Source organism: Tachypleus tridentatus, chromosome 1 (genome assembly GCF_004210375.1).
Source record: "Tachypleus tridentatus isolate NWPU-2018 chromosome 1, ASM421037v1, whole genome shotgun sequence".
Taxonomy (NCBI): Eukaryota; Metazoa; Arthropoda; class Merostomata; order Xiphosura; family Limulidae; genus Tachypleus; species Tachypleus tridentatus.
In genome coordinates, this window is record NC_134825.1 from 131,087,664 (window position 1) to 131,114,560 (window position 26,897).

Here is a 26,897-nt window from a genome sequence, read left to right on the forward strand (position 1 = left end):
GTGCAAAGTGAAGATATTTCCCAGCGTTCGAACGAATCCCAGTCTAAAAAGGGTTTTGCAAAACAGAAACAGAATAACGCACTCAAAAAGAAAATTTCCGTACTTTCTTTAATGTACAATACTAATCCTAGAGAACACTTCAGTGATATATAAACGTGGAAAAAAATATAAGTTGCAAAAATACGAAGTAAAATATTGTAATTGAATTTTAAAAATATTATACATAATGTTAGAAAATAATTATTTTGCATATAGCGTTGCTAGTAATTTAGTAATAACACAAAATTATCATCAATGTTTTGAAACAAATTACACACGTAAGATGAAGACAAATTAAAAAAAAGAGATTTTAAATACTTTACTAATAAAGAAGAGAAAAAAGATATGGAATATTTGAATAGAAAAATTAATTCTCGTACTAGGAACCTGAAGATTTGGGATATTCCTGCCCACTTATTCATTAGGGCAGTAAACAGTAGGGTATACACCCTGCCAATCGACATATTGTAGGGTATTCCTCACGAATATCAGCTAAAACTTTAAGACAATCTCTGAGAGGTTTGCAACTCCCTCGTTTATTTTTGGTTGTTTTACAAGAGCCTCGTGTAAAACCAGCAGCTGCGCCACTTTTGACTCTTGAGTGTCTCCAAAACTGCGGAAAGTTTCAAAACAAAGAGTTGTCATTTTAGAAGCATTCTACTATAAGGAACATTGTTCATTATGTAATCTCTCATTTCACTAATTTTCAAAATAATAAGTGTTTATAGGATGAAGTCAAATACCTTTGAATAAAACCCTATAACCTGAGCGCATTTGGAAGGTGGACCTTTCTTCTTCAGGGGCTAATTAGAGAAATGTGTTTGTTAGGAGTCTTACTTTCTAGGTAGAATGAATATCAACTAATGTAGTTTGTTCAAACGAAATTCAAGAGTTATTTGCCAAAGTAAGTAATCGTAGACAGTCAACTTGTTAGTAGAGATAAAAGTTCTGGAAGTTGTGTTTTCACGAATCAAAAATACGTTTTCCTTTTACTATAGTGAAAATAACGTAGTTTATCGGTAATACAAGATAGCAGGTTGTCTTAAAACGCTTCAAACTATCATATTAACTTAAATAAAGTATTAGTTCTAATTAAAAAACGAAATAAAGTTTTAAAAATTCGTGTCATAATTTCAAGAAGCTATTGTTAAAAATTGTGAAAGTACTGTGGAAACTGTGTTATAAATGTTTCTTATGACTAAATGTTTATATTTATACATTTATACTTAGGCATGGTCAGGTGGTTAAGTAATTCGACTCGTAATCCGAGGGTCGCAGATTCGAATCCCCGTCGCACCAAACATGCCCGCCCTTTCAGTCGTGAGGGCGTTATAATGTGACGGTCAATCCTACTATTCATTAGCAAAATAGCAGCCCAAGAGTTGGTGGCCTTCCTTCTAGTCTTACACTGCTAAATTAGGGACGGTTAGCGCAGATAGCTCTCGTGTAGCTTTGCGCGAAATTCAAAAACAAACAAAAACAGGCCATTGACTATCATACAATCGATGTTACAACATCTAAAATACGGTACAGTGCAGAGAGTAAAAGTTCGTTTTTATAAGATTTATTTGGTGACAGTTTACAATTAGAATGATAATATCAAGTAAGCCGAGAAAAATGTTAAGGCAAACTCTACATGCTAACAGACTAATATGATAACCACACTAAACTACAAGGAAATGCTGCCAATAGAAAGCATCCAGCCAAAGTCAAATTTATCATGAAATTTCCTCTCCATAATTTAAACACATAGAGGAATTCATGTTCAACCATTCACAAACATTGATGAACTTTGACACTGAGTCGTCCTCTGGAGATCATTATCTATGCATATTTGATTGGAATGCATATAAAGAACAATTTTAACCTCACATTTATTGTACATTAACCTCCTGTAGTGAAACTGTGCTGTAAACCAATAACTATAGCATCACATAGATCACCATCACCGATGGAAGTAAAGGTTGTGAGGCCTAGAGACACCCATTCTAGTATTGTCATCGCAGATCGTGACCGTCCTTTTATATTGTACCAGTCCCTGCTCCATCTTTTATTAATTTGAGAAATTAATGGAACCAAACTTAAAGATTTTAAACTAGTTCATTGAAAGGCATTACCTTAAGGGAGGGGTTAAATAGCATGTGAGTGGTCTAGCCCTTTCTAATGCTGTCCCTATATTTTACATTTCTTTTATTATTTTTATAAGCATATATTTGTGTTTTGAAAATTGAGCAATAAACATAGTTTTAAAATAAGTTCGAAAAATAGTATCACAAACTTGTGATATCAACGTTTACCAAATTAACTCTTAAAAATCTGTCGGCACGAATCTTTCTGCACCTTCTGACAAGCAAAATAAAGATTATATGTAAAAGTTTTTAACTGTTTCTTTGTTAAAGGCCTGCTTGGCATGATCAGGTGGTAGGGCACTTGACTCGTAATCTGAGGGTCACACCAAGTTGCTCGCTCTTTCAACTGTGAGGGATGGGGGTCTTATGTTACACTCAACCCCACTGAATAATAAACACTTTACCAAAGAATTTTGGTAAAAGAATAGCCTAAGAGTGGTGATGGGCGGTGATGACTAGCTGCCTCCCATGTTGTCTTACACTACTAAATTAGGAACGACTAGTGCAGATAGCACTCGTGTAGCTTTGCGTGAATTAAAAAAAAAACTTCTTTCTTATGTTGAAAGTTTTCGCATTTTTGATATTGAATATAATTTAAGTGTGGCCCGAGTGCAAACGATTTGCCCCCCAGTGGCTCAGCGGTACGTCTGCGGACTTACACGCTAAAATCCGGGTTTCGATACCCGTGGTGGGCAGAGCACAGATAGCCCATTGTGTAGCTTTGTGCTTAATTCAAAACAACAACAACAACAGCAAACGATTTTATAACTTCAACCATTATGTTTTTATATATCTAATATTTCTAAAACACTTAACACCAGCAGATCTACAACATAAAACACTCTATTGCTTGTTAAGTGAAACTGAACCGGACATTAAATGTATTGTATAGGTTTAATTTAGCAGGAGCTGGAAAAAAAAGAACTGTTTTAACAGAGATAATGTAAAATAAATACAAAAATCGATCATTCGCATAAGGGTTTGTTTTATTTATTTAACTTCAAAAGTACAAAAAGTGCTAAATGTGTTCTATACATCACATGTATTGAAACTTGGTTTCTGGACTTGTGAGTCCGTAGACGTACAGCTATGTGACTAGGAGGCTTGCAAAAAGGGAGAAACATGTCTTTTACACTAGACAGCTAGGAACATTATTCCTGTCCCTCATTTTAACAACGTTTATAATGTTAACAACAGGCGAGAAAGTAACAATGTAATTACTAGGTCTCTTTTTATTGAAGCTAATTGCTTTTACATGATATAACATGTTTTTACTTTGCCTATTTTGTTGAATTTTATTTTATAAACCAGATGGAAGGAAACTAGTCAACACTGCTACTACTTGGACTACTACGCTTTGGACTACTCTCATTAAACCTAATAGTGTGATTTGGCCATCACTCTATAACGCATCAGCATCCTCAAAGAGCGACCTTTTTATGATATACTAACATAAAGCTCAGTTCGCACTATTATATCATTTAATATGTGACATATTTCCGTATATTTTGATGCTTTTGCTTGAAACTTACCTGTACGTATCTCATCCGCACTGATGTCGATAGCAGTTACTGTCAGATTTTGTATGATCAACGACAATAGAGGACACAAAATGACTGCCATTTCTACTTCTAAAACGTGAGAAGAAATATGGGTAAAATACTGTTGCATTATCTGAAAACAGCTAATTTTTTCAGTCAAGTGGTTAAGGCACTCGACTCGTAATCCGAGAATCGCTGGTTCAAATCCCTGTCACACCAAAGACGCTGCCCTTTCAGTCGTGGGGAAGTTATAATGTGACGGTCAATCCCACTATTCGTTGGTAAAAGAGTAGTCCAAGAGTTGGTGATGGGTGGTGATGACTAGCTGTCTTACACTGCTAAATTATGGACGGCTAGCACAGATAGCCTTCGTGTAGCTTTGCGCGAAATTCAAACCAAATTTTTTAAGGATAATTTCTATTCTGTAATATTTAAGTTTTTTTCTTAAATCCTTGTTGTTTACTTTTATAGTAGTGGTTCTTTAGTGAACATAACACATACAACCACGTATATTATGCATATATAAGGAAGATAAGATTTTTAACTTTTTCTTCTTATTCAGTCTTAAAGAAGGTCGCTGGAGTATCACACAAGTGTTTCTTTAGAAATAACTAGGGATTCGCTAATTGATGTGTTTGATATTACTAATGCTTACTAACTGTGTGGAGAAAGTAGAAGAAATATTTTCTACTGCAAGAAACTGAGGAATAGTCATTTAACGTTACAATAACGCTCTTTTAAATTAAATAAAATACGAAATTGTAACACGCATTTTAATAAAATCATAGGTATTATCACAATAATAACTGCACATAGCATTGTTTTATATGAAATAATTAACACTGTTACGTGTGAAACGACAAAGCTTTACCTATTGTTAGACATGGAATGAGAAGGCTTGACTCATTATTACGTGTGTAATGAATAGACCTGACTTACTGTTACATGTGCAAGTTTGATCCACTGTTACGTGTGAAACAAAGGATTAACTCATTGTTACGTGTGAAATTAGGAGGCTTAAGCCACTGATATATGTGAAATAGTGAGGTTCGACCCATTATCACATGTGGAATTCATGCATAGTTAAGTATGGGATAAGGAAGTGGTTCCTTATTAGACCATATTGTTTGACATCACAAACGTTCCTGTTTGATTAAATGTTCACATCATTCAAAGATTTAGTCAATTCCAACCGTACTAAAGCATCACTCAGCAAATAAACTGTAGAAAAACAAGCTCAAGTTATTATTTTACATAATATACAAGAAGTTTAGCGGTGTTTTGCTCATCATGATTTTTACCAGGGGGAAAGCGTTAATTTGGTTACATATTAGTACGAAAACAGAGATGGTACGACAAAATTGTGACGCGTGATACGCCAATACCCCATTACAATGGTATATAAAGTGTATTCGCCACTAGTTATTAGCTGTACTTATGGAACATACTTTCATCGAACTTGGCTTAATGTGTCTTTCAGTTATACATCCATCTATGTATATGTATGTGTGTTTCTATTTAAAGTTTAATAACTCGGCATAAGAGTTATCTGCATCTCGGCATCTGCAAGTGTAAGTAATGTGCAAATCTCTGCTGTAATATTTTTATTAAAAGTTATAACGTATGAACATCCAGTCTGAATGTATAGAGACCTCCAACTTATGGGGTGAAATTACCTCCCATTTTAATTCTCTGTACCTGCTCAAAGACATTTTGGCCAAATTGCACAGATGTATTATCAAGTACAAAATACAATAATTCGTCTAAAGTGAAGTAGTTGTAATCTATGTCAGTGACATTATCATAGAAAGTTATGTGAGGGTTATTTATTAGAATCATTGAAATACCTTGAAACTGTTAATAAAAGATTTTGATTTCATCAGTAAGGATACTATTGTAAAAACTACTGAAATCAAATGTTTCTATCGTTATAGCTTCAAACGCCTTAATGTTTTCCATTACACTGCAAAAAAAGGTTTTACTTCATGAACACTGTTGGGTGTTCCTTATAGATATTTGACTGCTGATCACGAAAATCACATCCAAATTTGCCCATCACGTACCTTTCATTGAAATCTTCAGTTTCACCAAGATATTGCTACAATAGAAAAACGATATCAGGGCAAGTGGAAACCGTCAATGCTTTCTGACTACTGTTGGACACTGCAACGTGATACACCGGACATTGAATATAAACGAAAATCAGGAGCAAAATACGTTTAATTGTGTTGAACTTAATAGCGTGTTAGAAATATAAACGCAATTAAATACGTTATTGCCAGTAAACAGTTAACTGTCAATTTCTCAGAGTTCCTACGTGATGAAGCAAAACCAAAACTATATTTGTGTATACCCACCAGGTACCTGCCACAATCAGCAAATACTCTTCAGGAAGCAAAACTTTTCCAAAAAATTGTTGTGCAGTGTTATTTTTAAGTGATAGGATTATAGAAGTAAAACGCTAAACAGTGGCTAAAGCCCAGATTGTCCATTATGTAGCTTTGTGCTGAAAAAAAACAAACAATTTTCTCTATACATTAGTATGAATTAAACTGGTCCTCACTTTGCTAATTTTACATTTCCTTTAATGTTCTTTGATGTATTTCAAACTATTTCCTGTTAGAATTTACAAATCCTTAGTCGCCTTTTCTCTGGTCCCTGCAATAAACCTGTATTTATACAGTGTTTTATGTAACTTTAAAACCCAAGATAATTTAGGTAAGATATTGTAAGATTTAACAGAATGTGTAACAAAATCTGACAAAACTACTATGTACTTATATAGAATATTTTTTACATCGGTTTTAACGTGCTTATACTGCTCGTTACCCAAAGGCTTTAATATTTTCAATTTAAACCCTAGTCTTTACATAGTTACAAAATAAAATTTCTAACAATGAACACTAAGTTGTTAGATACTTTATCGGCGGTATTGATGATATATTATATCATGTAAATTGTGTACGTGGTCAGTAATATATTCTTTGATATTATTAGTGAATTTCGTTAAGTGTGTATTACGTTTATAGACTGTTTATTTAATTTGATGTACCCAGTTTTAACTACGATTACTGTTCTCTTTTTAGTCCATGTAAGTAAAGTTTACTGAATGATATTTTAATTATATGTTTGGTATGTTTCCAATTAATTTCAGGACATTCTCTGAATTTTGGACCTTTTCTCATTAATTGTTGTACGTTGTAGATAGTTACGACATCAAGATTACCGGTGAGCACGTCTTTAAATAGAGAATAAATGTAAATGTGTTCATTCATATTTAGAGGATAAAATCTTGGTAACTCTTCACTGACCCTCTTGCATGAATAGTTAATAGTTGGGTATTTAATTTGCAAGTGTTAGGCAGTAATTTTGTATAGAAAAGTCTTTGAATACAGATTCTAATATAATTAGCCTTGTATTTCCATCAATAAATGGAACTGCAGCTTAAACCTTATTTTTACGTTCATTAACCGATGTTGTTTTGTCTTTACAGATGGCAGTAGTAAATAAAATTACATTAAATTGCTCATCGATCTTAACGACATATGTATTTATGACCAATTGAACAAAGGTAAGTTTATTAATCAATAACCTTACCAAGGTAATAAAGAAATCTTCAAGACATTTTGTTTGATAAAAGTCTACTAGGTTTTGAAATAAACTATCCTATGCTTTAGCCCTCACAGTTCTGTGTTTGTGTTGATGCTTACGTAGCTAACATAAGTAAATAAGTAAACATGGATTGTATTAAATTTGAAAGCTTTAAGGAATAAACCATAACTAGGGTTTTCGTGCAACAATTCTCTCTTTCGGCGAGTTTAGCGTGCAAAACATTTAAACTTTCACATCGTATGAAATCTATGAAGTATATACAAAACTTTTCTAAAGTATGACCAGAAAGTTTATTGCAGATACAGGATTTGTGGGCACTTATTCTGCCTCTCACAAACTGCGAAGTTTCGCTTAGATATTGAACATTTTCTACAGTTAAGTATACAACACGTTTAGTGTAAATTATGGTATATGTTTTGTTTATAACTTATTGTAACAAACTAACTACAGTATGTTTATTTTAATATCTATGCATATTTTAGTTTAAAATATATAACGTGTGTTGCGAATATCTTACCTATTTTCTAAATTTGTAGAAAATTCTCTAGTATAAGAATCAATGTGCGTGTTTGTAAATATTAGTATTGTTGCCAGCCGACTTTCAAGAACTAAAGTTTAGAAGTTGAACTAAAGTTGCTTGAAGTTTAGAAATCGACTCGCCAAGAGATAGTTTTCAGAATATTGTTTGTTTGCTACAGTTAGTATACTATAAAACTGGGAAGCTATAATTATGATAAATGTTTATTAATCGGAAAACTACAACATTTGACCAGGAACGTTTATAGACTTAAAACATTATAAGCCGTTCAACCTCAAGGAATTAATTTCGGACGATAGTATTTTTACAAGAACATTATATATTTTCGTCGGGAAAAACTTCGCGTGTGAAAAAACTAGCTGCTTTTAGTGAAGTGTAACTGTGTATCAACCCAGAATTAATTCGCTCATCGTGAACCGTCGATAAAATATTAAGTTCCAAAAGGCTCAGTATTGGTTGCAACTTTGTACAACTTTGAATATAAATCATTATTTGTACATTATTTGTTCTAAGAAAAAAACTGTGTATCAGTCTTGTTGGGAAGTATAAATTTGATACATATCGACATTCAATTAACTTTTAAATTCAAATTAATATTTCCGATTAATTGAAATTGTAATGCGTAACATAATAAATAGGAAACTCGTCCGAAATAAGTTATAATACGTAACAGTATCTAGTAAAAGTGTTTTTACAAACTATGTGGTTACCAGCTTAGAGAACTATTACTAGTATGAACACCACCACCAAAACAAATAAAATTGTGATTGTGTCACATCCTGGGTTACAAATACTAATATGAGTGTTAAGGCTCATTCAACTCTAGGGGTCACCGTGCGCATGCCACGGCTTTTCACAGAGTGCCATTTAACATGGGATTATGAATTTGATGTCAGAGCTATCAGTTCTCTAATAAAAAAACATTTTAGGTGTGGAAAAAAGATGCGGCCAAAATGGGTTGAGTATGTGACTTAAATGAATGAAATAAACATTGTGGGCCAAACTGGTAGCTAGACTTATAGCACTGATAAAGTTTTCGCAGCAAATATTCGTTTATTAATTAGCCAGGCCACATTTTTTGTTTAACTTGGGACAAGTTGGTAGCTATCAATTTTTATTTCACTCCTTCAAGTCATACACTGAATCCTTTCTTGGTCGCACCTTTATTTTCACATCTAAGATGTCTTTGATTAGCTGCCATGAATTTTTGTCAATACACGCCAATAAAACCACACCAAATAAAAAAGTGTTACTCGATAGTAGTCCACATTAGCTTTAAAATCGCAATCCTATTATTCGGAATAAAACTTTACTATACAGAACCAATCAGATTCTTTAAATTATATGGTAGAAGTTTCCCTCTCTAAAACAGTGTTAACAGATTTCTTTATAGAAACGCAATGGAATTTAGATTAACAGATTTTGTCATCATCACCATGCAATTGGTACACACATATTAAGCATCATTATTTATGCTAACTGCTTAAGCTAATATCATGTGACACTAAAGGACAGTTTTATTAAATTAGTAAAAGTTGTGCTGAAATGTTGGCAACAAATAATCAATAATAACCGTCCATCCATATGATTATTTCAAAAACTTCAGCTAGAAAATGTTAATCTAATTTGCTTGGACTTACCACAACTTATACATTAGCAAGTTCTATAACTTTATAGTTTTACAGCTCTACATCATCTGTCTTTAATCCTAATGACAAAAACATTCCACTTTTACTTTAATGTAAAGTTGTGATGAAAACATTAGATCAATAGTTACTGTTACTTTTTACATAGACGTGTGGAAACATTTTCGTCACATTTGAACGGTTTTTGTTGAATAACTTTGCACTTATGGCTTATATGTACACCAAATAAGAATTCTACTTCTACATATCAAATAAGAAAAGATTCCAGAAAAGTTAAGTATGTTTTTTCTATCGAATAAAGTTTCCATACTTTTTGTGCACATAAAAAATATGAAGAAATTCAATTAAAATTGGATATGTTATACCTCAGGTATTTCTTAATGGATTGCCTTGAAAATTCATATGTAAGGTAAACATTCAGTAGAGGACATCCACTGAAAATATGCACTAATTTAGATTATCACATTCCCGAGGTACAGAAGGTGGTAAATCGCTAAACTATCACTATCATTCTTGTTAATAACACACAGTGTGTCCCACAGTAGGCTATTTTGGTTGCACAACACATTACTGTGTGTCTTAATAGAGCATCAAATTGTTCGACTGTCCAGAATTGATATGCAGCAAACGAACATTGCTCAAATAGTAGGGTAGCCTCAGTGTACTGTACCCTGAAACGTTATCAAACTACAGAAAACGTTGTCCCAGGAAAGTCTTCTGGTAGACATCGAAAAATTACCAACCAAAATGACAATGTTTTGATCAGGTTAAGACGTTAAGGTCGAAAGAAGTCTTGCAACACCTAACGACAGGTATAACATGAACCAATTCATTTCAGGGTATCCAGAAAATCAATGAATAGGAAACTAACAAAACAAGGTTATTTGCAAAAAAGGTTATCTGCAAACTGATATTAACTAGAAAATAGCCATCACCATATTATTTGTGCAAGCCAGCATCTCAACTTACAGTTAGGACACTAGCGGAATATCATCATTTCAGCTAAGACCTGTTTCCAGCTTATTAAAACTGTTGGTAAGATTCGTGTTTGTCACTTGCATGGAGAATAGATGAAGGAAAACTGTATTTCCCACAGGGAACATACAAGAGGTGGTACAGTACATGGTTAGGTGGATATTAATCATGGTAGAAAAACTGACCTTCATATGATCCAGGGAAATATCAATAGCGCCTTTTACAGGCATCACATGGAAACGATATTTCTGCCATATTCTAGAGCAAGGTAATTTTGTGTTCCAGGATGACAATGCTACTTCCCACAGCATGTATACTTTACAGGATTATCTAGGCCAGGAGGACGTTACAAGAGAAAAAAACGTTTACTGATTGTAATCCCATTTAGAACAATTGGGCAGAAATGAGCCGCAAAATTACGAGTCACTATCATAAACCAGCGCCTTATAGTGATAAGTTGGGATGAAATTATGGTGGATTACATCAATAACCTTGCGGTGGTTATTAGAGAACGAGGAAGAAAAACCAAGTATTGAAGGTTTAATATGAGATAATATAAAGCTACCGAAGCTATATATAATAACTTGATATTATATTTTGTCATTATATGTGTTTTTTTTGTGATAGTTCAAATTCTTAACTATACGTCTTTCTACAGGTGTCTGATAAAATTGTTTCTATTCAAATAAATCGTTCATGAAGTCCATAAAACCTATCTCATTATACATATTACATAAGTATAAGTTTAATATAACATGGATATCTCAGTTTAACAGCACTAAATACATTTGCATTTCATTTTAATAATAATAATCCTATTTCTTAAAAAAATATACAAACATTTTGGCCAAGACTATTATATCTTTCTTACGTTTCTGCATATCAAGATTGAAATGCATCGTTTCATTTATCGGGTAGCATCGCTTTTAAGGACATTTTATACTGTTGATCCAACACTATCCCAAGAGGTTCGATCAGATTAGGAACTTTAGATTAGTCCTAAATATAGATTCTAAGCTGACTAAAAAAAAAAACAATCTTTATACGAAAATTATAATGGTGAACAATAAATAAAAATTTATTTTATTACAGATTTTCTTTTTTTATCAAAGGTATAATTGAAAATATAATACCTGAAGTTGAGGCTTAATGCTCTCCTTGAATGGCCGTGCCCTCTTCCGTGCACTGCAATTTCGCCTCATTAGCACAGCTTGAGCCAAAAACCAAAGTAATACAGTTGCGTCATAACAATGATGTTTGCGTTTTAAAGTTCTTTTTAACTTATCATATACTAATTTAAAGTTGATATATTTGTTTCAGATATACCTTTCTTTATTTTTTACCCGAGAGTATTAAAACGTATAATGGCGAGTTAAAAAGGACTTGAAAACACCAAAATAAAAAGCAACGACATTCGAAATTCTGGCTGTTATGAGCAATATTTTTTTCAATGTAAGCAACAATAAACAATCAATATGAAAAATTTTACTTAGAGAACATACGAGCTAGTTCTTGCCTTGAAGTACCGTTGTAAAAACGTATTTCTCTAAAAATACAAATCTTGTTCTCTCTTAACACGTCACTTTAACAAAGAAAACTCATTACTCTATAATGTCAGAAGCTATACCAACTTGTAACAGTTGAACCCATATGTTTAGTATTGAGTAAGTGATATTAACTTTTCCAGTTTTTAAGAACAAACAAAATAATCTTTAGTGATTATTTATTTGTTTTCAACATCAATATGTGTAAGTTTATATTTTAGGAAAACAGACAAAGTCCAGCTGATGTGCGTTAATTAAGTTTTCTGTTTTAATATTTTAGGTCTGTTATTGACATATAGATTTTCAAAACTTTTGCAGTATGTAAATATCTAACGTTTGTTGAAGTGTTTAGTTTTTATCACATCCTAATAGTTTTCATAGTGGACTGTGAAGACCATAGCACTATTAAAAAATGACACGTCCTCATTACTACTCACGAATATAGTGTAAAATAACATAAACGGAGAAATTATATTAAACACATTAAAGCGTATATTTTTTGTTTGTTTAATAAAACTTATATTAGGGAAATAAAACTATGAATGTCTTTAACGATAAATGTTTAATAAAAACCTGTTTACATCCTTATAGGAGCAGCGATAAAAACAGTAGTGAAAATCATTTTCTGTAATGTAGTGGCAGCATATTTCACCTCTTACATCTAAAGTCTGTATTGATACGTTGTAAAATTCATATGTAAAACGTACGCAAGTAAAATGTTGGTCCCATTTTGTTTTTCATAAAAAAGTAACATAAGACTTACTTGGAGAGAATATTAGATATTATATTCGAAATATGATTTAACTCGAGTTAAAAAAAAAACGCGTAATACGTGAATCACGAATTCAGAACCTTGTCGATCCATGGCCTTAGTTTTGCTACGTGAGTATAAAAACCGTAATGACCCCTTAGTTTACACCCAATTCCCCAGCTAACAATGCCAACCTGGACCCAGTAGTTCATTTCAGCGTCATCGACTAACGACTGTGCCATAGGCCCTCCACTGTCTCCTTTACAAGTATCTACAATACCTACAAGAAACGTTAATTAAATACATTAATATTTTTTACAAAAATTCTATAAACGATGCGTTTGATTTTTTTATTATCAAACAAAGAAACTTTTAACAACTGCTTGTAACTAAATATAGAACTGCTAACAGCACAAGCAATAACTCAGTACTTACGAGCTTCAGTGCTAGGAGCTAACCAAGAACTAACTACCCATAAAAAAAATAAAAGATTTTCTAAACACTTAACGCTTGTCCAAACCACCCAGTGGCACAGCGTATCGCTTTCTGGTAAGGTTTAACAACAAACAAACAAACATTCCTCAAAAGACGAGTTACTTATAATGCACCGCCATCTATCGTGAAAAGATATGTTATGTCACAAACAGTAACTTAGTAAAATATGAAATGACGTCTAAATATATTTAATGACTAAGATTATTTCTAAGTTTGTGTTTAACAACAAACATTCTTCAAAAGACGAGTTACTTGTAATGCACTGTCATCTATCGTTAAAAGATATGTTATGCCACTAACAGTAACTTGGTAAAAATGTTAAATGACGACTAAAAATATCTAATTACTAACATTCTTTCTTCACTATTTTTCTTTAACAATTCTCGTCATTAAGAACTTAAGCGCTTCGTTGATGTTTGCATTGTTCATAAATCTAAAGTGTTGTTGTTTTTTCATCATTGATGATCTTGGGGTCATCACAATGATTTAGTGCTTACCTCTAAAAGTGTAATATTCAAGGGAGATAAAAATTCAAGTTGATATCTGACTATATTTTCGAATCCTTTACCCAAGAAATGTGGATCAAACCTGAGTTAAATATTTTAGGTTAAATTATTATAAGCAACATATAGCTTGTCCATTCCCTGAATTTACAGTTTTGTGTTTTAAAATAAATTTATTATAATTTATTATTTAAGTACATTAATAATGCCCAAACGTCATACACAAACCTTCACTGTCTCCAGCACAAATCATAAAATCAGTCATTTCTTTTTTAGTTTTCTCCAAACTTTTCAGACAGGTTTCATGATTTTGGATAGGTAAACGTATTTGTTTCAGGTGATCAATGCCTTTTAAAACGCCTTCATGTCCCAGTTCTACTCGTTTATCGTGGCCCCATCCTGTTACAAAAGCACTTTGTCCTGCCTGGTACAATGTACTATTTTCTGGAATAACTAATAGGGAAAAAACGTTAATCAATTTTATGATCACATTTGCGCACAAAATAACAAAAATTACATTTATCTTTCAACATTATTTTATTATTATGATATTAAATTGATACTAAACCGACTTTCTCTTATTGTTGCCCCCCGCTAGTACAGCGGTAAGTCTATGGATTTACAACGCTAAAATCAGCTGTTCGATTCCCCTCGGTGGTATCAGCAGATAGCCCGATGTGGTTTTGCTATAAGAAAACACACACTCTTATTGTTTTTTTTTTCTTATGTAATTGAAAGGCCTTTGAAACTGCAATACCAAATAACTGAAAGTCTAGTTACAATTTATATGAAAAATCTAGAAAAAAGCATAGTCTGTAAGGTATGTATTTATTGTTTACGGACAATAAATATGAACAATATAATATTGAATAACAAATGTTACTTAAATTATTATTTCTATAAACATTACAAAGTAATTCCATATCTGAACAGTATAGGAAGTGGTTTTAGAAATATACACGTACACGAACCACAAACAACTAGTAATAGCAACTTAATGATGAATGTGTAAACAATACAAGTATTATCACAACAAATACACAAGAAAAATAAGTAAGCTGTACAATACACTAATATTATGCATGCGAATTCTATGTATTACACTTAGTTTGCATGCTACCATACCGTTTAACAGAATACGATTGTGAAGGATAGTTCCAAATGTTTTGCATTCGTCCTTACAATTTAGCCAAATTGTTCAATCACATTTTAACTTTCTCGGTATTTACATAAGTTCGTGTAGTCTCAAGAATGCTTATATAGGGACACTTTTCAGGCTTCATTATAACTCTTAGCCTTTTTAGTTCCAAGGTGTTCTATCATCACATATGCTTTATTCTTGGGATCATTGTCTTCCTCAAGTATTAATTCTCTACTCGATGAGTCGTTTTCTTGATGGATCAGAATCTGCATGTACTTGTCAGTAGTCAGGGTTGGTTTGGTTTGAATTTCGCGCAAAGCTATACGAGGGCTATCTGCGCTAGCGGTCCCTATTTTAGCAGTGAAAGACTAGAGGGAAGGCAGCTAGTCATCATCACACACCGCCGGCTCTTGAACTACTCCTTTACCAACGAGTGACGCATTATAACGCCCCCACAACTGAAAGGGCGAGCATGTTTTGTGCGATGGGGATTCGAACCCACGATCCTCAGATTACGAGTCGAATGCCTTAACCACCTAGCCATACCGGGCCCAGTAGTCCAAGTACTATCGATTTTTGCATTAATAAAATATATAGTTCCAAACATTGCCCGGCATGACAAGGTGGTTAAGGCCCTCGACTCGTAATCTGAGGGTCGCAGGTTCGAATTCCCGTCACACCAAACACGCTTGCCTTTTCAGCCGTTGAGGCGTTATAGCTTTACGGTCAATATTACTGTTCATTAGTAAAATAGTAGTCCAAGAGTTGGTGATGAGTGGTGATGACTAGCTGCCTTCCCTCTAGTTTTATACTGCTAAATTAGGGACGACTAGCGCAGATAGCCCTCGTGTAGCTTTGCGCGAAATTAGAAAAAACAAACCAAACTTGCACTAATCCATCATGCTTCAAAATAATTATTGTACATTGGCTATGATATCTTTCTCTATTTTTCATCAAGTAAATTGTCATTTATTGTTGGGAAACAATTCGAACTTGTATTCATCTCCGAAAACTACACGTTTAGAGCTTTGCTTGTTCCACTGTTTGCGTCTCGATGCCAGGTTGAAGCAGTTACATCTCAATTCAACCACTTTGTAATAACGTATGTCACTGATCTGGAGATAACATTCATACTCGTATTTACTGAAAGGTTGTTGGCAAGATTTCTAACCAACCGATGTCTGTCTGGTAAAGGTCATATGCCCAGAGACATTTTTAGATAGTTTCGGATTTCTATTTCAACCAAGTGTATTATTAATACTGCAAATTTCACATCATACTCCATAAAATATCTTGCACACAGCTGTATTGAAACACATAGCATTGCTTTAATTTTTCGCAAGGAGTTATTCTAAACCATCTAAAACTTTACTTTCTACATGCTTGTCATGCGATATCTCAATAATGGGAACTACACCTGAGCACACCATTACTTCTAGGATTGAAATGACTACCTATGTTTTCACTGCATTTATAAAGGTGTGTTTTTTAAAGGTTGGATAACAACAGTGTAAACTATCAACATGTAACAGTACTCTGCTGAAGAGAAAATCATTCCCGTAATATTTGTATATCATATTCCTCACCATTTCCATAATTATTCCCTATATACACAATTCACGAAAAATAATATATATAAATAAATTATCATTAAGCAACTAAATAATTAAGCCAGTCAGCTGCTCATGAATTTTCATATATTTAAACAACTGAGCCAATCGACCAATACTAAACTCGGATATGTAGAAATCATTATGAATAAATGTTTATTTAACTTGCATCTTCTACCAATTAATATAATAATAAAGCTAAAGGCAAACGTATATATGTTGTATGTATTTTTAAAGTCTAGTATGTTCTATGACCGGGACTTATCACGTGTGAAAAACTTTTCGATACTTCAAAAATTTCTACAGGTTTAGCTTAAACAACTAAAACATGTATTTTTTATTTAAAAAAAAGCATTTCATAGTTTACTGAAATATAAATGTAAAGTTCCTGCTCCTAGCTATTAACAAAGATGTATGCTTTACAAATTGAGAAAAATAAGTTGGAAGAATAAAGAATGTACGCCTTACCAGCTGGAGGAAGACAAACTGGACGAATAAAGCGCTCATATGTAATCGGCCGACCCAACTTTAGCAAGGCGATGTCATGATCATATGTTGTGTAGTTGAACTTTTCGTGGAGTCGTATGTCTGTCACTTCAAACTCTTTGAGGTCCGAACTGTTACGTACATTCAGTAAACCTAAAAACATAAAGTAATATAAAAGCTAAACAATATTCATATGCTAACAAACATATACCTTGCTTAACAATATACTGTATCTTCATTGTTGACAATAATAAAAATTACGAAACCAAAACATTATGAAATATTATTATGAAACACTTGCTAATAAAAAAAACATCTTTACATTTGTTTACTTGACAATAATCACGTGTAACAAAAACAAAATTACAGAAGGGGATCAACAAAAATACATAATAATTTTTATGAAAACATATGGCAGACGTGAAACGGTTCAGCACTGATCATTGTCTAATTTTTTACCAAGGAACCATGAGTAGACAATGCGTAAACAATAATATATTAACCTCACTGAACGATTTAATATCAATAAGCTATCAAAGAAAAAAAAAATGTGTGTATGTGTGTGTGTGTGTATGTTATTAGTTCCACACTTTATTCTGGTCCATAATGACCAGGTGGTTAAAGCACTCGTTTCGTAATCTGAGGGTTACGGGTTCGGATCCCCGTCACACCAAACATGCTCACATTTTCAGGGGTGGGGCGTTGTTATGTGGCAGTCAATTTCATTATTCGTTGGTAAAAAGTAGCCCAAGATAGGGCGGTGGGTGGTGATGACTAGCTGCTTTCCATCTAGTCTTACACTGCTAAATTACGGATGGCTAGAGCAGATAGCCCTCGTGTAGCTTTGCGCGAAATTGAAAAACAAACCAAACCACAGTTTAGCCAAGAAAATAAGAGACGAGGTTTCACGTGATACTTATGAAATATTCCATGTTCCTTCCTGGTTTATTAAACAGTTAGAAATTAACTTTAGCCTTTAGTGAGTAGAGGCGTGTATTTTAGTACTTAAAGTTTCAAAGAACACACGATACATTGTCCTAAAGTTCTCAAAACTAAATTATAATAAATTTTTATTATCTAGTTTCCATTTTTATTCATTGTTGTTTTCAAGGAGTTCTTGTATTAGCATTGTTCCTTGCACCTTTCAACACTTACACTGAAGTAAAGAGGTCAAAAGAAAACACTTTTTAATCCAAATGCACTGTTCTTTCAAAGCACACTTCCCCCATGCTGACTTAGTGATGAGCATGATGGCTGTAAAGCTAAAATTCTGAGTCAAATAGTTGTAAAAGGCATGGTACACATAGTCCACTGTGTAGGTTTGTGTTTAATACAAAAACAGAGCTCACCAGCCTAGGTTTGTCCCACAAATATATTGTACGAATATTACACAAGTTTCTTCTAAAGAATTATTGTTTAAAAATTGTATAAAACGTGTAAGAGATATCAGTGTGAATAGCAGTAGACGAAACGAGCAAGGTAGTGTGATATATTTAACATATAAGCAATTAATGCGAAGAACAAATGAAGAAATCAACAACTCGTGGTGTATTTTGTGTGTTGGAAGTTAAACAGTATTTGTTGTACCAATAACGTACATAGGTTCTCGCGAAATGTGGAACAATCTAAGAAAGTAATATGACACACTCAGAAGGTAACTGCAAAACTAAACTAGCCTTAAGAGTAAGATTATGTCATACTTACCCAGCTTGACAGTAACATTAGCTGGTACTAAATATTCTACTTTCTTTGGATCATCGTTTTTCAACACAAAACAATGAGCGGCTGTGAGTATCCACTCCTTGTTCACTATTGATCCGCCACATCCTAGCTGCAGTGATAGTAAATAATAATACGTTTCTTATCATTCTTATTACTACAAGAGCAAACTCGTTATATGGTTAGTTTCATAACTGCATTTTCTAAATCATAGGTTTTTTTTTAGCAGAGAACCTAATAAATGTACATACATCATTATCAACATATGTGTAACCTGAGTTAGACGAAGCTGTGATTATTCATGTAAAATCGGACTAAAGTCATCAATTCCAGTCTAAAAGTGATTATATATCTATCTCCTAAAAGGTTAAATAAACAGTAATTTGCAAGGAAGGTTTTCTTGACACTTTTTGAAATATATATTTTATCTCGTAGCAGAACTTGGTCTAATAGCAAACATTTTCGGATAATCAATTCAAGGTTCCGTGATCAGCGCCATCTTAACAAAAATAAACAAATAAGTGAAATCACACTTCACGCTTTGTGACCGTGCGTGCGTTATAAGAACGATGGTCAAATCTCGCTAGTTGACGGTGGGTGTTCTTCAATGTTTGCCTTCCTTCTAATCTATACCTTCAAAATTAAAGAAGGTTACTGGCAATAGCCCTTAAGTAGCTCTGAGCTATATTCAACAAACAAACGAATCATTTGCCTTGTATTCTTCTATCCTTCGTGTTCATTTTATTTTTGGTTTCTTTATGGTTAAAAATTTAAAATGGTACACTTCTCATAAAAGTTATAAATATTTAGTAAAATGAGAAGATCATGAAATAAAGAAATCAGACTCTTAGAGAAAACACATCTTTCTAAACTATAGTAGTAATTTACTTATTTCGCAACGTTTCGAGCAAACGCTCTTTTACAAGCCAAAAACAAACCTGTTGTTTAATGGCAATTACAGGAACGTTTTGATAAGAAACTATACACAAAAGCAGAATTTAACACGGGACAGAACTACAAGAATCTATGCAAATGTAAGGCAGTACCATCTGTTGTATGTCCACGCAACTACTTAACGTGAATCTTTACCAAAACTGGTATGGAGGTTTATTAGGTCCACCCTGGGGTACATACAAAATTTCAGTTTTGCAGTTTTTTGTGAGCGTTTTTGCAGTTTTTGCCATTACTTCCTCCTTATAGATAGAACTTCACCCAATTTGGTATGGAGGTTCATTAGGTTCATGGAAAGCTGTATACAAATTTTCAGTTTTAAATTCTACTTTGGCGTTTACACTGGAATTTTTTCCATTTTTTACCACCACCCCACAAATTTGGTATGGAGATTCAATATGAATATAATATTACTGTTTGTTGTCTGTCCAAGTAAGTACTTTGCAGGTTGTGATGTGGATGGATATCCAACAAACTAAAATTGAGATGGAAGTTTATGGGGAGATACATAAAAACGCCCGGCATGGCTAGGTGGTTAAAGAACTCGACTCCTAATCTGAGATTGCGGGTTCGAATCCCCGTCACACCAAACATTCTCGCTCTTTCAGCCATAAGGGCATTATAATGTGACGGTCAATCCCACTATTCGTTGGTAAAAGAGTAACCCAAGAGTTGGTGGTGGGTAGTGATCACTAACTGCCTTCCCTGTAGTCTTACACTGCTAATTTAGGGACAGCTAGCGCAGCTAGCTCTCAAGTAGCTTTGCGTGAAATTCTAACAATCGTCTGTAGGAGAGTAAAAATGTGATGATTAATTGCATTATTTGTTTATAAATAGCAGCCTAATTGTTGGCAGAAGATGCTGCCGATCGTTTGCCTTCCTTATGATCGACATTTGAAACTTAGAGACTACGAAAAACAGCCAAAGTTGATTTGCCATAAGCAAACAAACATAAAAAGAAGGCTGAAATTTATACTTCTTATTTCAAGTTTGTGTTATAATCTTTTTTTTTCTTCATTAGCGAAGCATTTCAAAACACAATATTATATGCACACCTATCAGCATGCAGAGTATTGCTTGTTTTGAATTTCACGAAAAGAATGGAGAGAAGATAGTTAGTTATCACCACCAACTCTTGGACTACTCCTTTACCAAAAAACAGTGAAACTGACTATCACATCAATTCGGTTCATGGTTGAAAAGGCAAGCATGTTTGGCGGGATGGGAATTCTAACCCTTGATCTTCATATTGCGAATCAAGCGCCCTAGTCACCTAACCATGCCGGGCTACGCCTTCACAGTACTTACAGTGTCATTGTACTGGAAAAAACGAACTTAGTATCTATTCCTGTATGACCTAATATTGGGTCTGGTTGGTTGTTTTAGAAAAAAGCCACATTGGGCTATCTACTGTGTCCATCGTGGGCAATCGAATTCCCGATTTTAGCTCTGTAAGTACTTAAACTTACCGTTTTCCCACCAAAGGACGCCTGTTATCAACATGATAAAGTATACATGATCCCAACGCGTGAAAGGCGATTTTTTTGGGGGGGACACAAAACATGGACACGCAAATCTATAGTTTGCCACGCTAACCACTGGGCGACACGTGGCCCAGAAGCATGTTAAAACTGAATTCTGATGATAACGAAGAGGTAAAGAATATTTATCTGCCTTGAAAGTGTATCTATCCCTGTAACATTATATCTGTCATCTGTGTTAAAACGTCTCCAATAAAGAATTAATAAAGATTTTGCAATTTAATTACAGAATAGGTCATGTGTTTTTGCACACAATCAAACAACGTGTATTTCTCCTGTCGATGTTTTTATGTGTATGTTTTTGTCAAAAAACTACGCAATGAGGTTTCGAACCACGGATCTTAGCACTGTAACTCCGTAAACAAACCGAAGGCATCTGCTTTCAGAAAAGGACGTTTTGACATTTTTGTCTTCTACTACACAAAGGTTCATTACAATGATTATAAAGATGTTATGCTGGGCCATTTATACGCAAAGGTCTTTACGGATTAAAGTTGTTTTACTTAAGGAAATACAAGGGCAAATATCAGTATGTTGTATCATTTAAATGATTTGTAGGTAAAAGCTTATTTATCTTTATAATAAAAAACTCTGATTCCTTTCCTAATTTTGAAAGCGTGATTTAACAACACGTAACCAGGTGAGGTCTAGTTTTTAGCATTTTTGAACTGTAAATATGAGGATTCATGGTTCGCGTCCTCGGCCACAAAAACGTGAAGCTATTAGTGCGCTATAAGAGTGGAGAGAAGACCAAATTCCGCTATTGTATCAGACAAGAGTATCCCAAGAGTCAGCGAGGGATAATATTAACTAGATGTCTTACATCTTGTCTTTCGCTGCTAAATTAGAGATGACTATCTGGAATGGACATGAACACAGCCAGATAAATCTGTCCGACAATCACCAATAATGAATTAACATCCAAGGTGTTCTAACTGTCGTAAGTGACCTCGGGACTCACAAATATAAAAAATTAGCAGCTTTGAAAAAAAAGTGCATTTTACAGTAGGACTTCCTGAGAAAAGCCTCTACTTGTCATAGCTAATAAAACAATAACTACTCTTTGGCATCGAACTTGAAAATCTCAGTGCCTTATGTTTTTCCACGAATACTCTATATATATATTGGGTTGAGGAATAATTCGTGAGCGTTTTTTCAAGTTAAAAACATATATTCATAAATGAAACGCTTTCGCAAAATATTTCATGTCATTTGGTAGATAATTTTTTCCTCTAATAGATGGTGTGTTTGATTTTCATAAGTCTTTAATTTTTGCTTTCATTTTCAGCTCATTTAATGGACTGTCAAGTGGACAAAATCGAGCATTTTCGACACCATCTGCTTTTCGCATTTAATTTCTTGCAATTTCGTTTAAAACAATGCATACTATATACTTAGGTATTACATGAAATAAAGTATCATAATAAATGTTTTGGGTGTAATGTGTTCATGCGTTGAAGTATTGTATAGTCTTGCATGTAATGCTTGAATGAAATTATTTAAAAACGCTCACGAATTATTCCTCAACCTAATAGATACATATGTGTGTGTGTACATACGGAGATAGGTAAATATGGATATACTAGATCGTACCTCTCCTCCCGGTGGGGCAGCGGTACAATTACAAACTTATAATTCTAAAACTCCAAAGTTTAATTCTCCGTAGTGGATAAAGCAGATAGCCCAATGTGGTTTTGCTCTGACACAAACGCCCGATACTCATATTACTCTAAATAGAGAGCAGAAAAAAAATATTACGGCCATATCTATACAATAAAATCCAGTGTCTGTCTGTAATATAACTCCTAAATCGATGGTTGCACCGACTTCTAAGTGGTAATGGTGACAAACGAATTGTTTCGGTCCCGAGGTTTGCACAAAGGTAAAAGTTATGACCCCAACCCTTCGGGAACCCGGGGTTTTCCCGAAAACCTTTTTCTTAAACCGCTCAAATTCCAACTTTTAAATAGTGCTAAACCAATCGTCTCGGTCTCGGGGTTTGCAGAAAATAAAAAATTTAATACGAGCACTTAGGAAGCCCTGGTACTTCGCAAAAACACATTTACTGGAAATTCTCGAAATAAGACCCCAAATCTGATGTTGCTTTATATAACAGTACATAAATAAGTACATCTAATAGTTATAGTTGGTAACTTGGTTAAAAAAATTAATTTGTATTATAGTTGCAATTATCATTGAACTGAAAAAGTGCAAAATAATAGTTCAAGCATTGAATTTGCATTACAGAGGCCCTGTAAATGTGGGCCATAGGCCCAAGGGTTCGGTTGTTCTCATAATATCGTGGAACAACCAGAAGGTACGAGTACACACAAGTAATTGTTTCATTTAGTTTTATTTGACTTACCATAGTCGCCATGTAATGCAACTACTACACAGCTGTAACCCACTCGTGTATGTGTACATTCTGTTCTGACCACGTGATTTTTTTTTTTCATGATGTCCATGTAGGATTTCAGTGTTATTCAGTCCCACCAATCTTTTATTAATTTAACCCTCAACAAACCTTCTAAGTTATCCTTTTCCACAAAACACCTGTCGTTGAGAATCGCAACCAGGAAACAATTACCTCCTTCAACACCTACGATTATCGTCTTTCAAAATGACAACGAATAATTGATGAAACGTTGTTCAATTATATTTTATTACAAGTTACAATTTTACAATAAGGATATTTTTAGAACAAGTACGTTTCAATCATTGGTGAAATCGTTTCCAAGTACACAAGTTTTAACAGTAAAGAATTCAGTAATCTGACGTTGTACATGTTCTAAAAAGAATCTTCCTCATTGTAAAAGCTGTAGCTCGTAGTAAAATTTATTTAATCAATAAGTAAACTCAAAATATAACTATTATCTGTGCAATTATGCATACAGAATTTAACAAATAATTCTAAGATTGATTGAGTTGTTTCAGAGTGGTTTCATATAGTTTTAACATCTTTACCTTTTCAAAATTTTCACGTTGATAATATACGGCAGCCATCCAAGGCCAAGGCTTATCAGCCCTCTGTTCTCCTGCTTTGTTCATTTCCTCCAGCACATCATCCATACCGTATCCGCACACAGAATAGTCTATGATCAAAAACAAACAACATATATATATATATATATACTAATATTTTATCTGATAAAACTAATGTATAAAATTGTTTTATTTAATAATTTCTTTATAACATTTTGATATTATTTAGTACTTTTACAGTCACTTATATACGTGCAAGTTTTAATCCCAAAGATTTTTCTATTGATTTATTGTAAAACATGTGGTATATGAGCTTTCAACGCTCAGACAACGAAGGTACCGCGACGAAGTTATGATTGCCTCTTATTTTCTGTAATAATATTTTTTTAAATCCAGACAAACCCGTGTTTAGTGTATATAGTAACAATATTTTTTTATATTAGAATGTCCTTCCTACCATTGAATGTTATTGATATTATTAAATATAAAACATTAAGAATATACAAAGAATATTCTCTAATATTGTGTCATTTTCTAGGTCTCTGATAATTAACAACAACGAGTCTAAAATGTTAATTGTAATATAACCTACAATCATTATATATTTAAAAGTGCGATGTTTATATAGTTATTATTACTCGAATATTTATACCTTGTTTATAAGCAGATCATTTGTGTGATTCTAACGAAATTTCGAAAATGAGAGGCAATCATAACGCGGTCCAATTAGGGATATTTCTGTAAAGAAATTTTATAGCACATTTCTCGTTCGAGAGTTTATAATTAGCCCATTATTAGCATAAGTTTGGTGATCTTTTATCAAACCAAACCTCAGTTACTAATAAGCTGTTCATTAATTCTATGACACTAATTCTCTTTGCATTTTAAATAACAAATCTGGAACGCTGTCTGGTCTAAAACTGTAACATTGTGGTATTGGTTCACTTATGCATCTTAAATTACTTTGCTTTAATTTCTTACGATATTTTTATATTTTGATTTCAGGAAAATTGTAGCTTACTGAATGATTTGTCAATCTTTTAAATTATCACACCATCAGTTTCCACCTACTATAGTACCAAAATATTGGTTACTCACTTTTTAACTTGTAGTTCAGTTAGACTGATTGTAATTAATTTATGTACACTAGTAATCTTTCATGTGAAATGCAAAAAACTAGTAATAAAACATAGTACGTTGCTGCGTGTTTTCTTATAGCAAAGCCACATCGGGTTATCTGCTGAGCCCACCTAGGGTAATCGAACCGCTGATTTTAGCTTTGTAAATCCGAAGACATACCACTTCACTAACGGGGGGTCGGTATGTTTCTGCTTTCAAACCATATCTAAACATTTTAAGACTATAATCACCAATAAGTTACGTGATGTTCCAAATGTATTTAAAAAGCTGATTACTATATATTTTTTCAAGAATTGCCTATTCATTTGTTTTACTTGCATCATCTACCGTATTATAACTGTTTAACGTAATTAAAATATCTAACTCTATTTTACATTTATAATACCTAAATATTAGTCATAGGTTAAACATGAAATAACAGTCATTTTCACAATTGTTTCCATCATTGTTATTTGAAGTGATTTGTATCAGTTTAAATATTTTGTAGCGTTTGTGAAGTTCATTAAGGCCGACAATTTCGTGTTTTGCTTTTAACAGTGTCTTCTACATGTCCGAACACATATATATAATACTTACCTACTGTTCCATTAATGACAGCGTTAACCAACCAATCAAAGGTTTCGTAGTTCTTTAGGATGTACACATGTTCTTTTACAGAAGACGCCATATCTTTTAATTCACCTATGTCATAATCTCCTGTTAGTGCAATACAGTAAATTTCAGCATGAGCTTCTTCTCTAAGTTCTTTAGCCACCTGCTTTGGATCGCCCCTCATATTTGCTTTCCCTAAAAATATGAATAAACTTATAACTCACTGTATCGATGCCTTTTATCAAGGCAGCATCATCAACCATAGAATTATTTACTGCTGCAATATAAATACTTATGTTAAAGTTATACCTAACATAATTAAGTTGATTTTAGGGGCACAAAAATTACACTAAAACATTAAAATAGTGTGCGTTTTTTGTTCGCAAGCATCTCTATCCAGTACAAATAACTTTTATTATCACATGAGTTAAATATATTTTCACTTATTGGTAAAAACGGATTAGTGAAAATAACAGTATACAAAGATGCCCAATTTAAATTGTTGTCACGTGATTTCCCATTAACAAAATACTTTTTCAAAGTTTATGACAAAAATTTTTTGCCATATTTGAGAGACCTCAAATTACACCGTAATCTTCATCGTTCCAAATTTACTATGCATATATCTTCGTAGGCCTCTTTGTGTGTAATTTTACATACAATATTGGTTTACCATATAATTTCATGTACATTCAGCTCTTGCTTTTGTATTTTACTTTACTATTTTGTTGATAACACTAGTATCTGGAAGCAGATGGAGATTTTCTATAAAACTGTCCTGGTGTTTGCAGTCCCAGACAGGTCAATCGTTATTCTTTAAAGGTAAAATGGTTACGTTCTTGGTGCTCTCATCATAATAAATGAAGTGGCTAGTCGCTGTCTCGAACTCTTACTGAGAATTTTTTTTTTTTCACTTTGTACTGACAATAGCAAAGCTAACAAGTCAATCCTTAGAAAGCACTG

At 33.4% G+C, this 26,897-nt stretch overlaps 1 protein-coding gene and 1 long non-coding RNA gene across 5 annotated transcripts in view; both read right to left on the reverse strand.

Annotated features, from left to right (window-relative positions):
- Nucleotides 1-254: 254 nt before the first annotated feature.
- LOC143223912 (uncharacterized) lies at nucleotides 255-12,421 on the reverse strand. The gene is made up of 2 exons (XR_013013180.1): nucleotides 11,614-12,421; nucleotides 255-652 (listed from the first exon to the last, which is right to left on the reverse strand). It is a non-coding gene; the product is annotated as an uncharacterized LOC143223912 (long non-coding RNA).
- A 148-nt stretch (nucleotides 12,422-12,569) lies between these two features.
- LOC143223874 (complement factor B-like) overlaps nucleotides 12,570-26,897 on the reverse strand; it is a 59,334-nt gene continuing 45,006 nt past the window's right edge. For 3 of the 4 annotated variants that reach the window (XM_076452350.1, XM_076452356.1, XM_076452366.1), the window contains 6 exons: nucleotides 25,920-26,129; nucleotides 24,186-24,313; nucleotides 18,715-18,841; nucleotides 16,993-17,163; nucleotides 14,002-14,226; nucleotides 12,570-13,055 (listed from right to left, as the gene is read on the reverse strand). In XM_076452350.1, the coding sequence (XP_076308465.1) occupies nucleotides 12,862-13,055; nucleotides 14,002-14,226; nucleotides 16,993-17,163; nucleotides 18,715-18,841; nucleotides 24,186-24,313; nucleotides 25,920-26,129 (1,055 nt within the window). In that variant the 3' untranslated portion in view covers nucleotides 12,570-12,861. Of the gene's footprint in view, nucleotides 13,056-14,001; nucleotides 14,227-14,418; nucleotides 14,460-16,992; nucleotides 17,164-18,714; nucleotides 18,842-24,185; nucleotides 24,314-25,919; nucleotides 26,130-26,897 lie in introns of those variants that run through there. The other variant, XM_076452362.1, reaches the window with a different exon arrangement.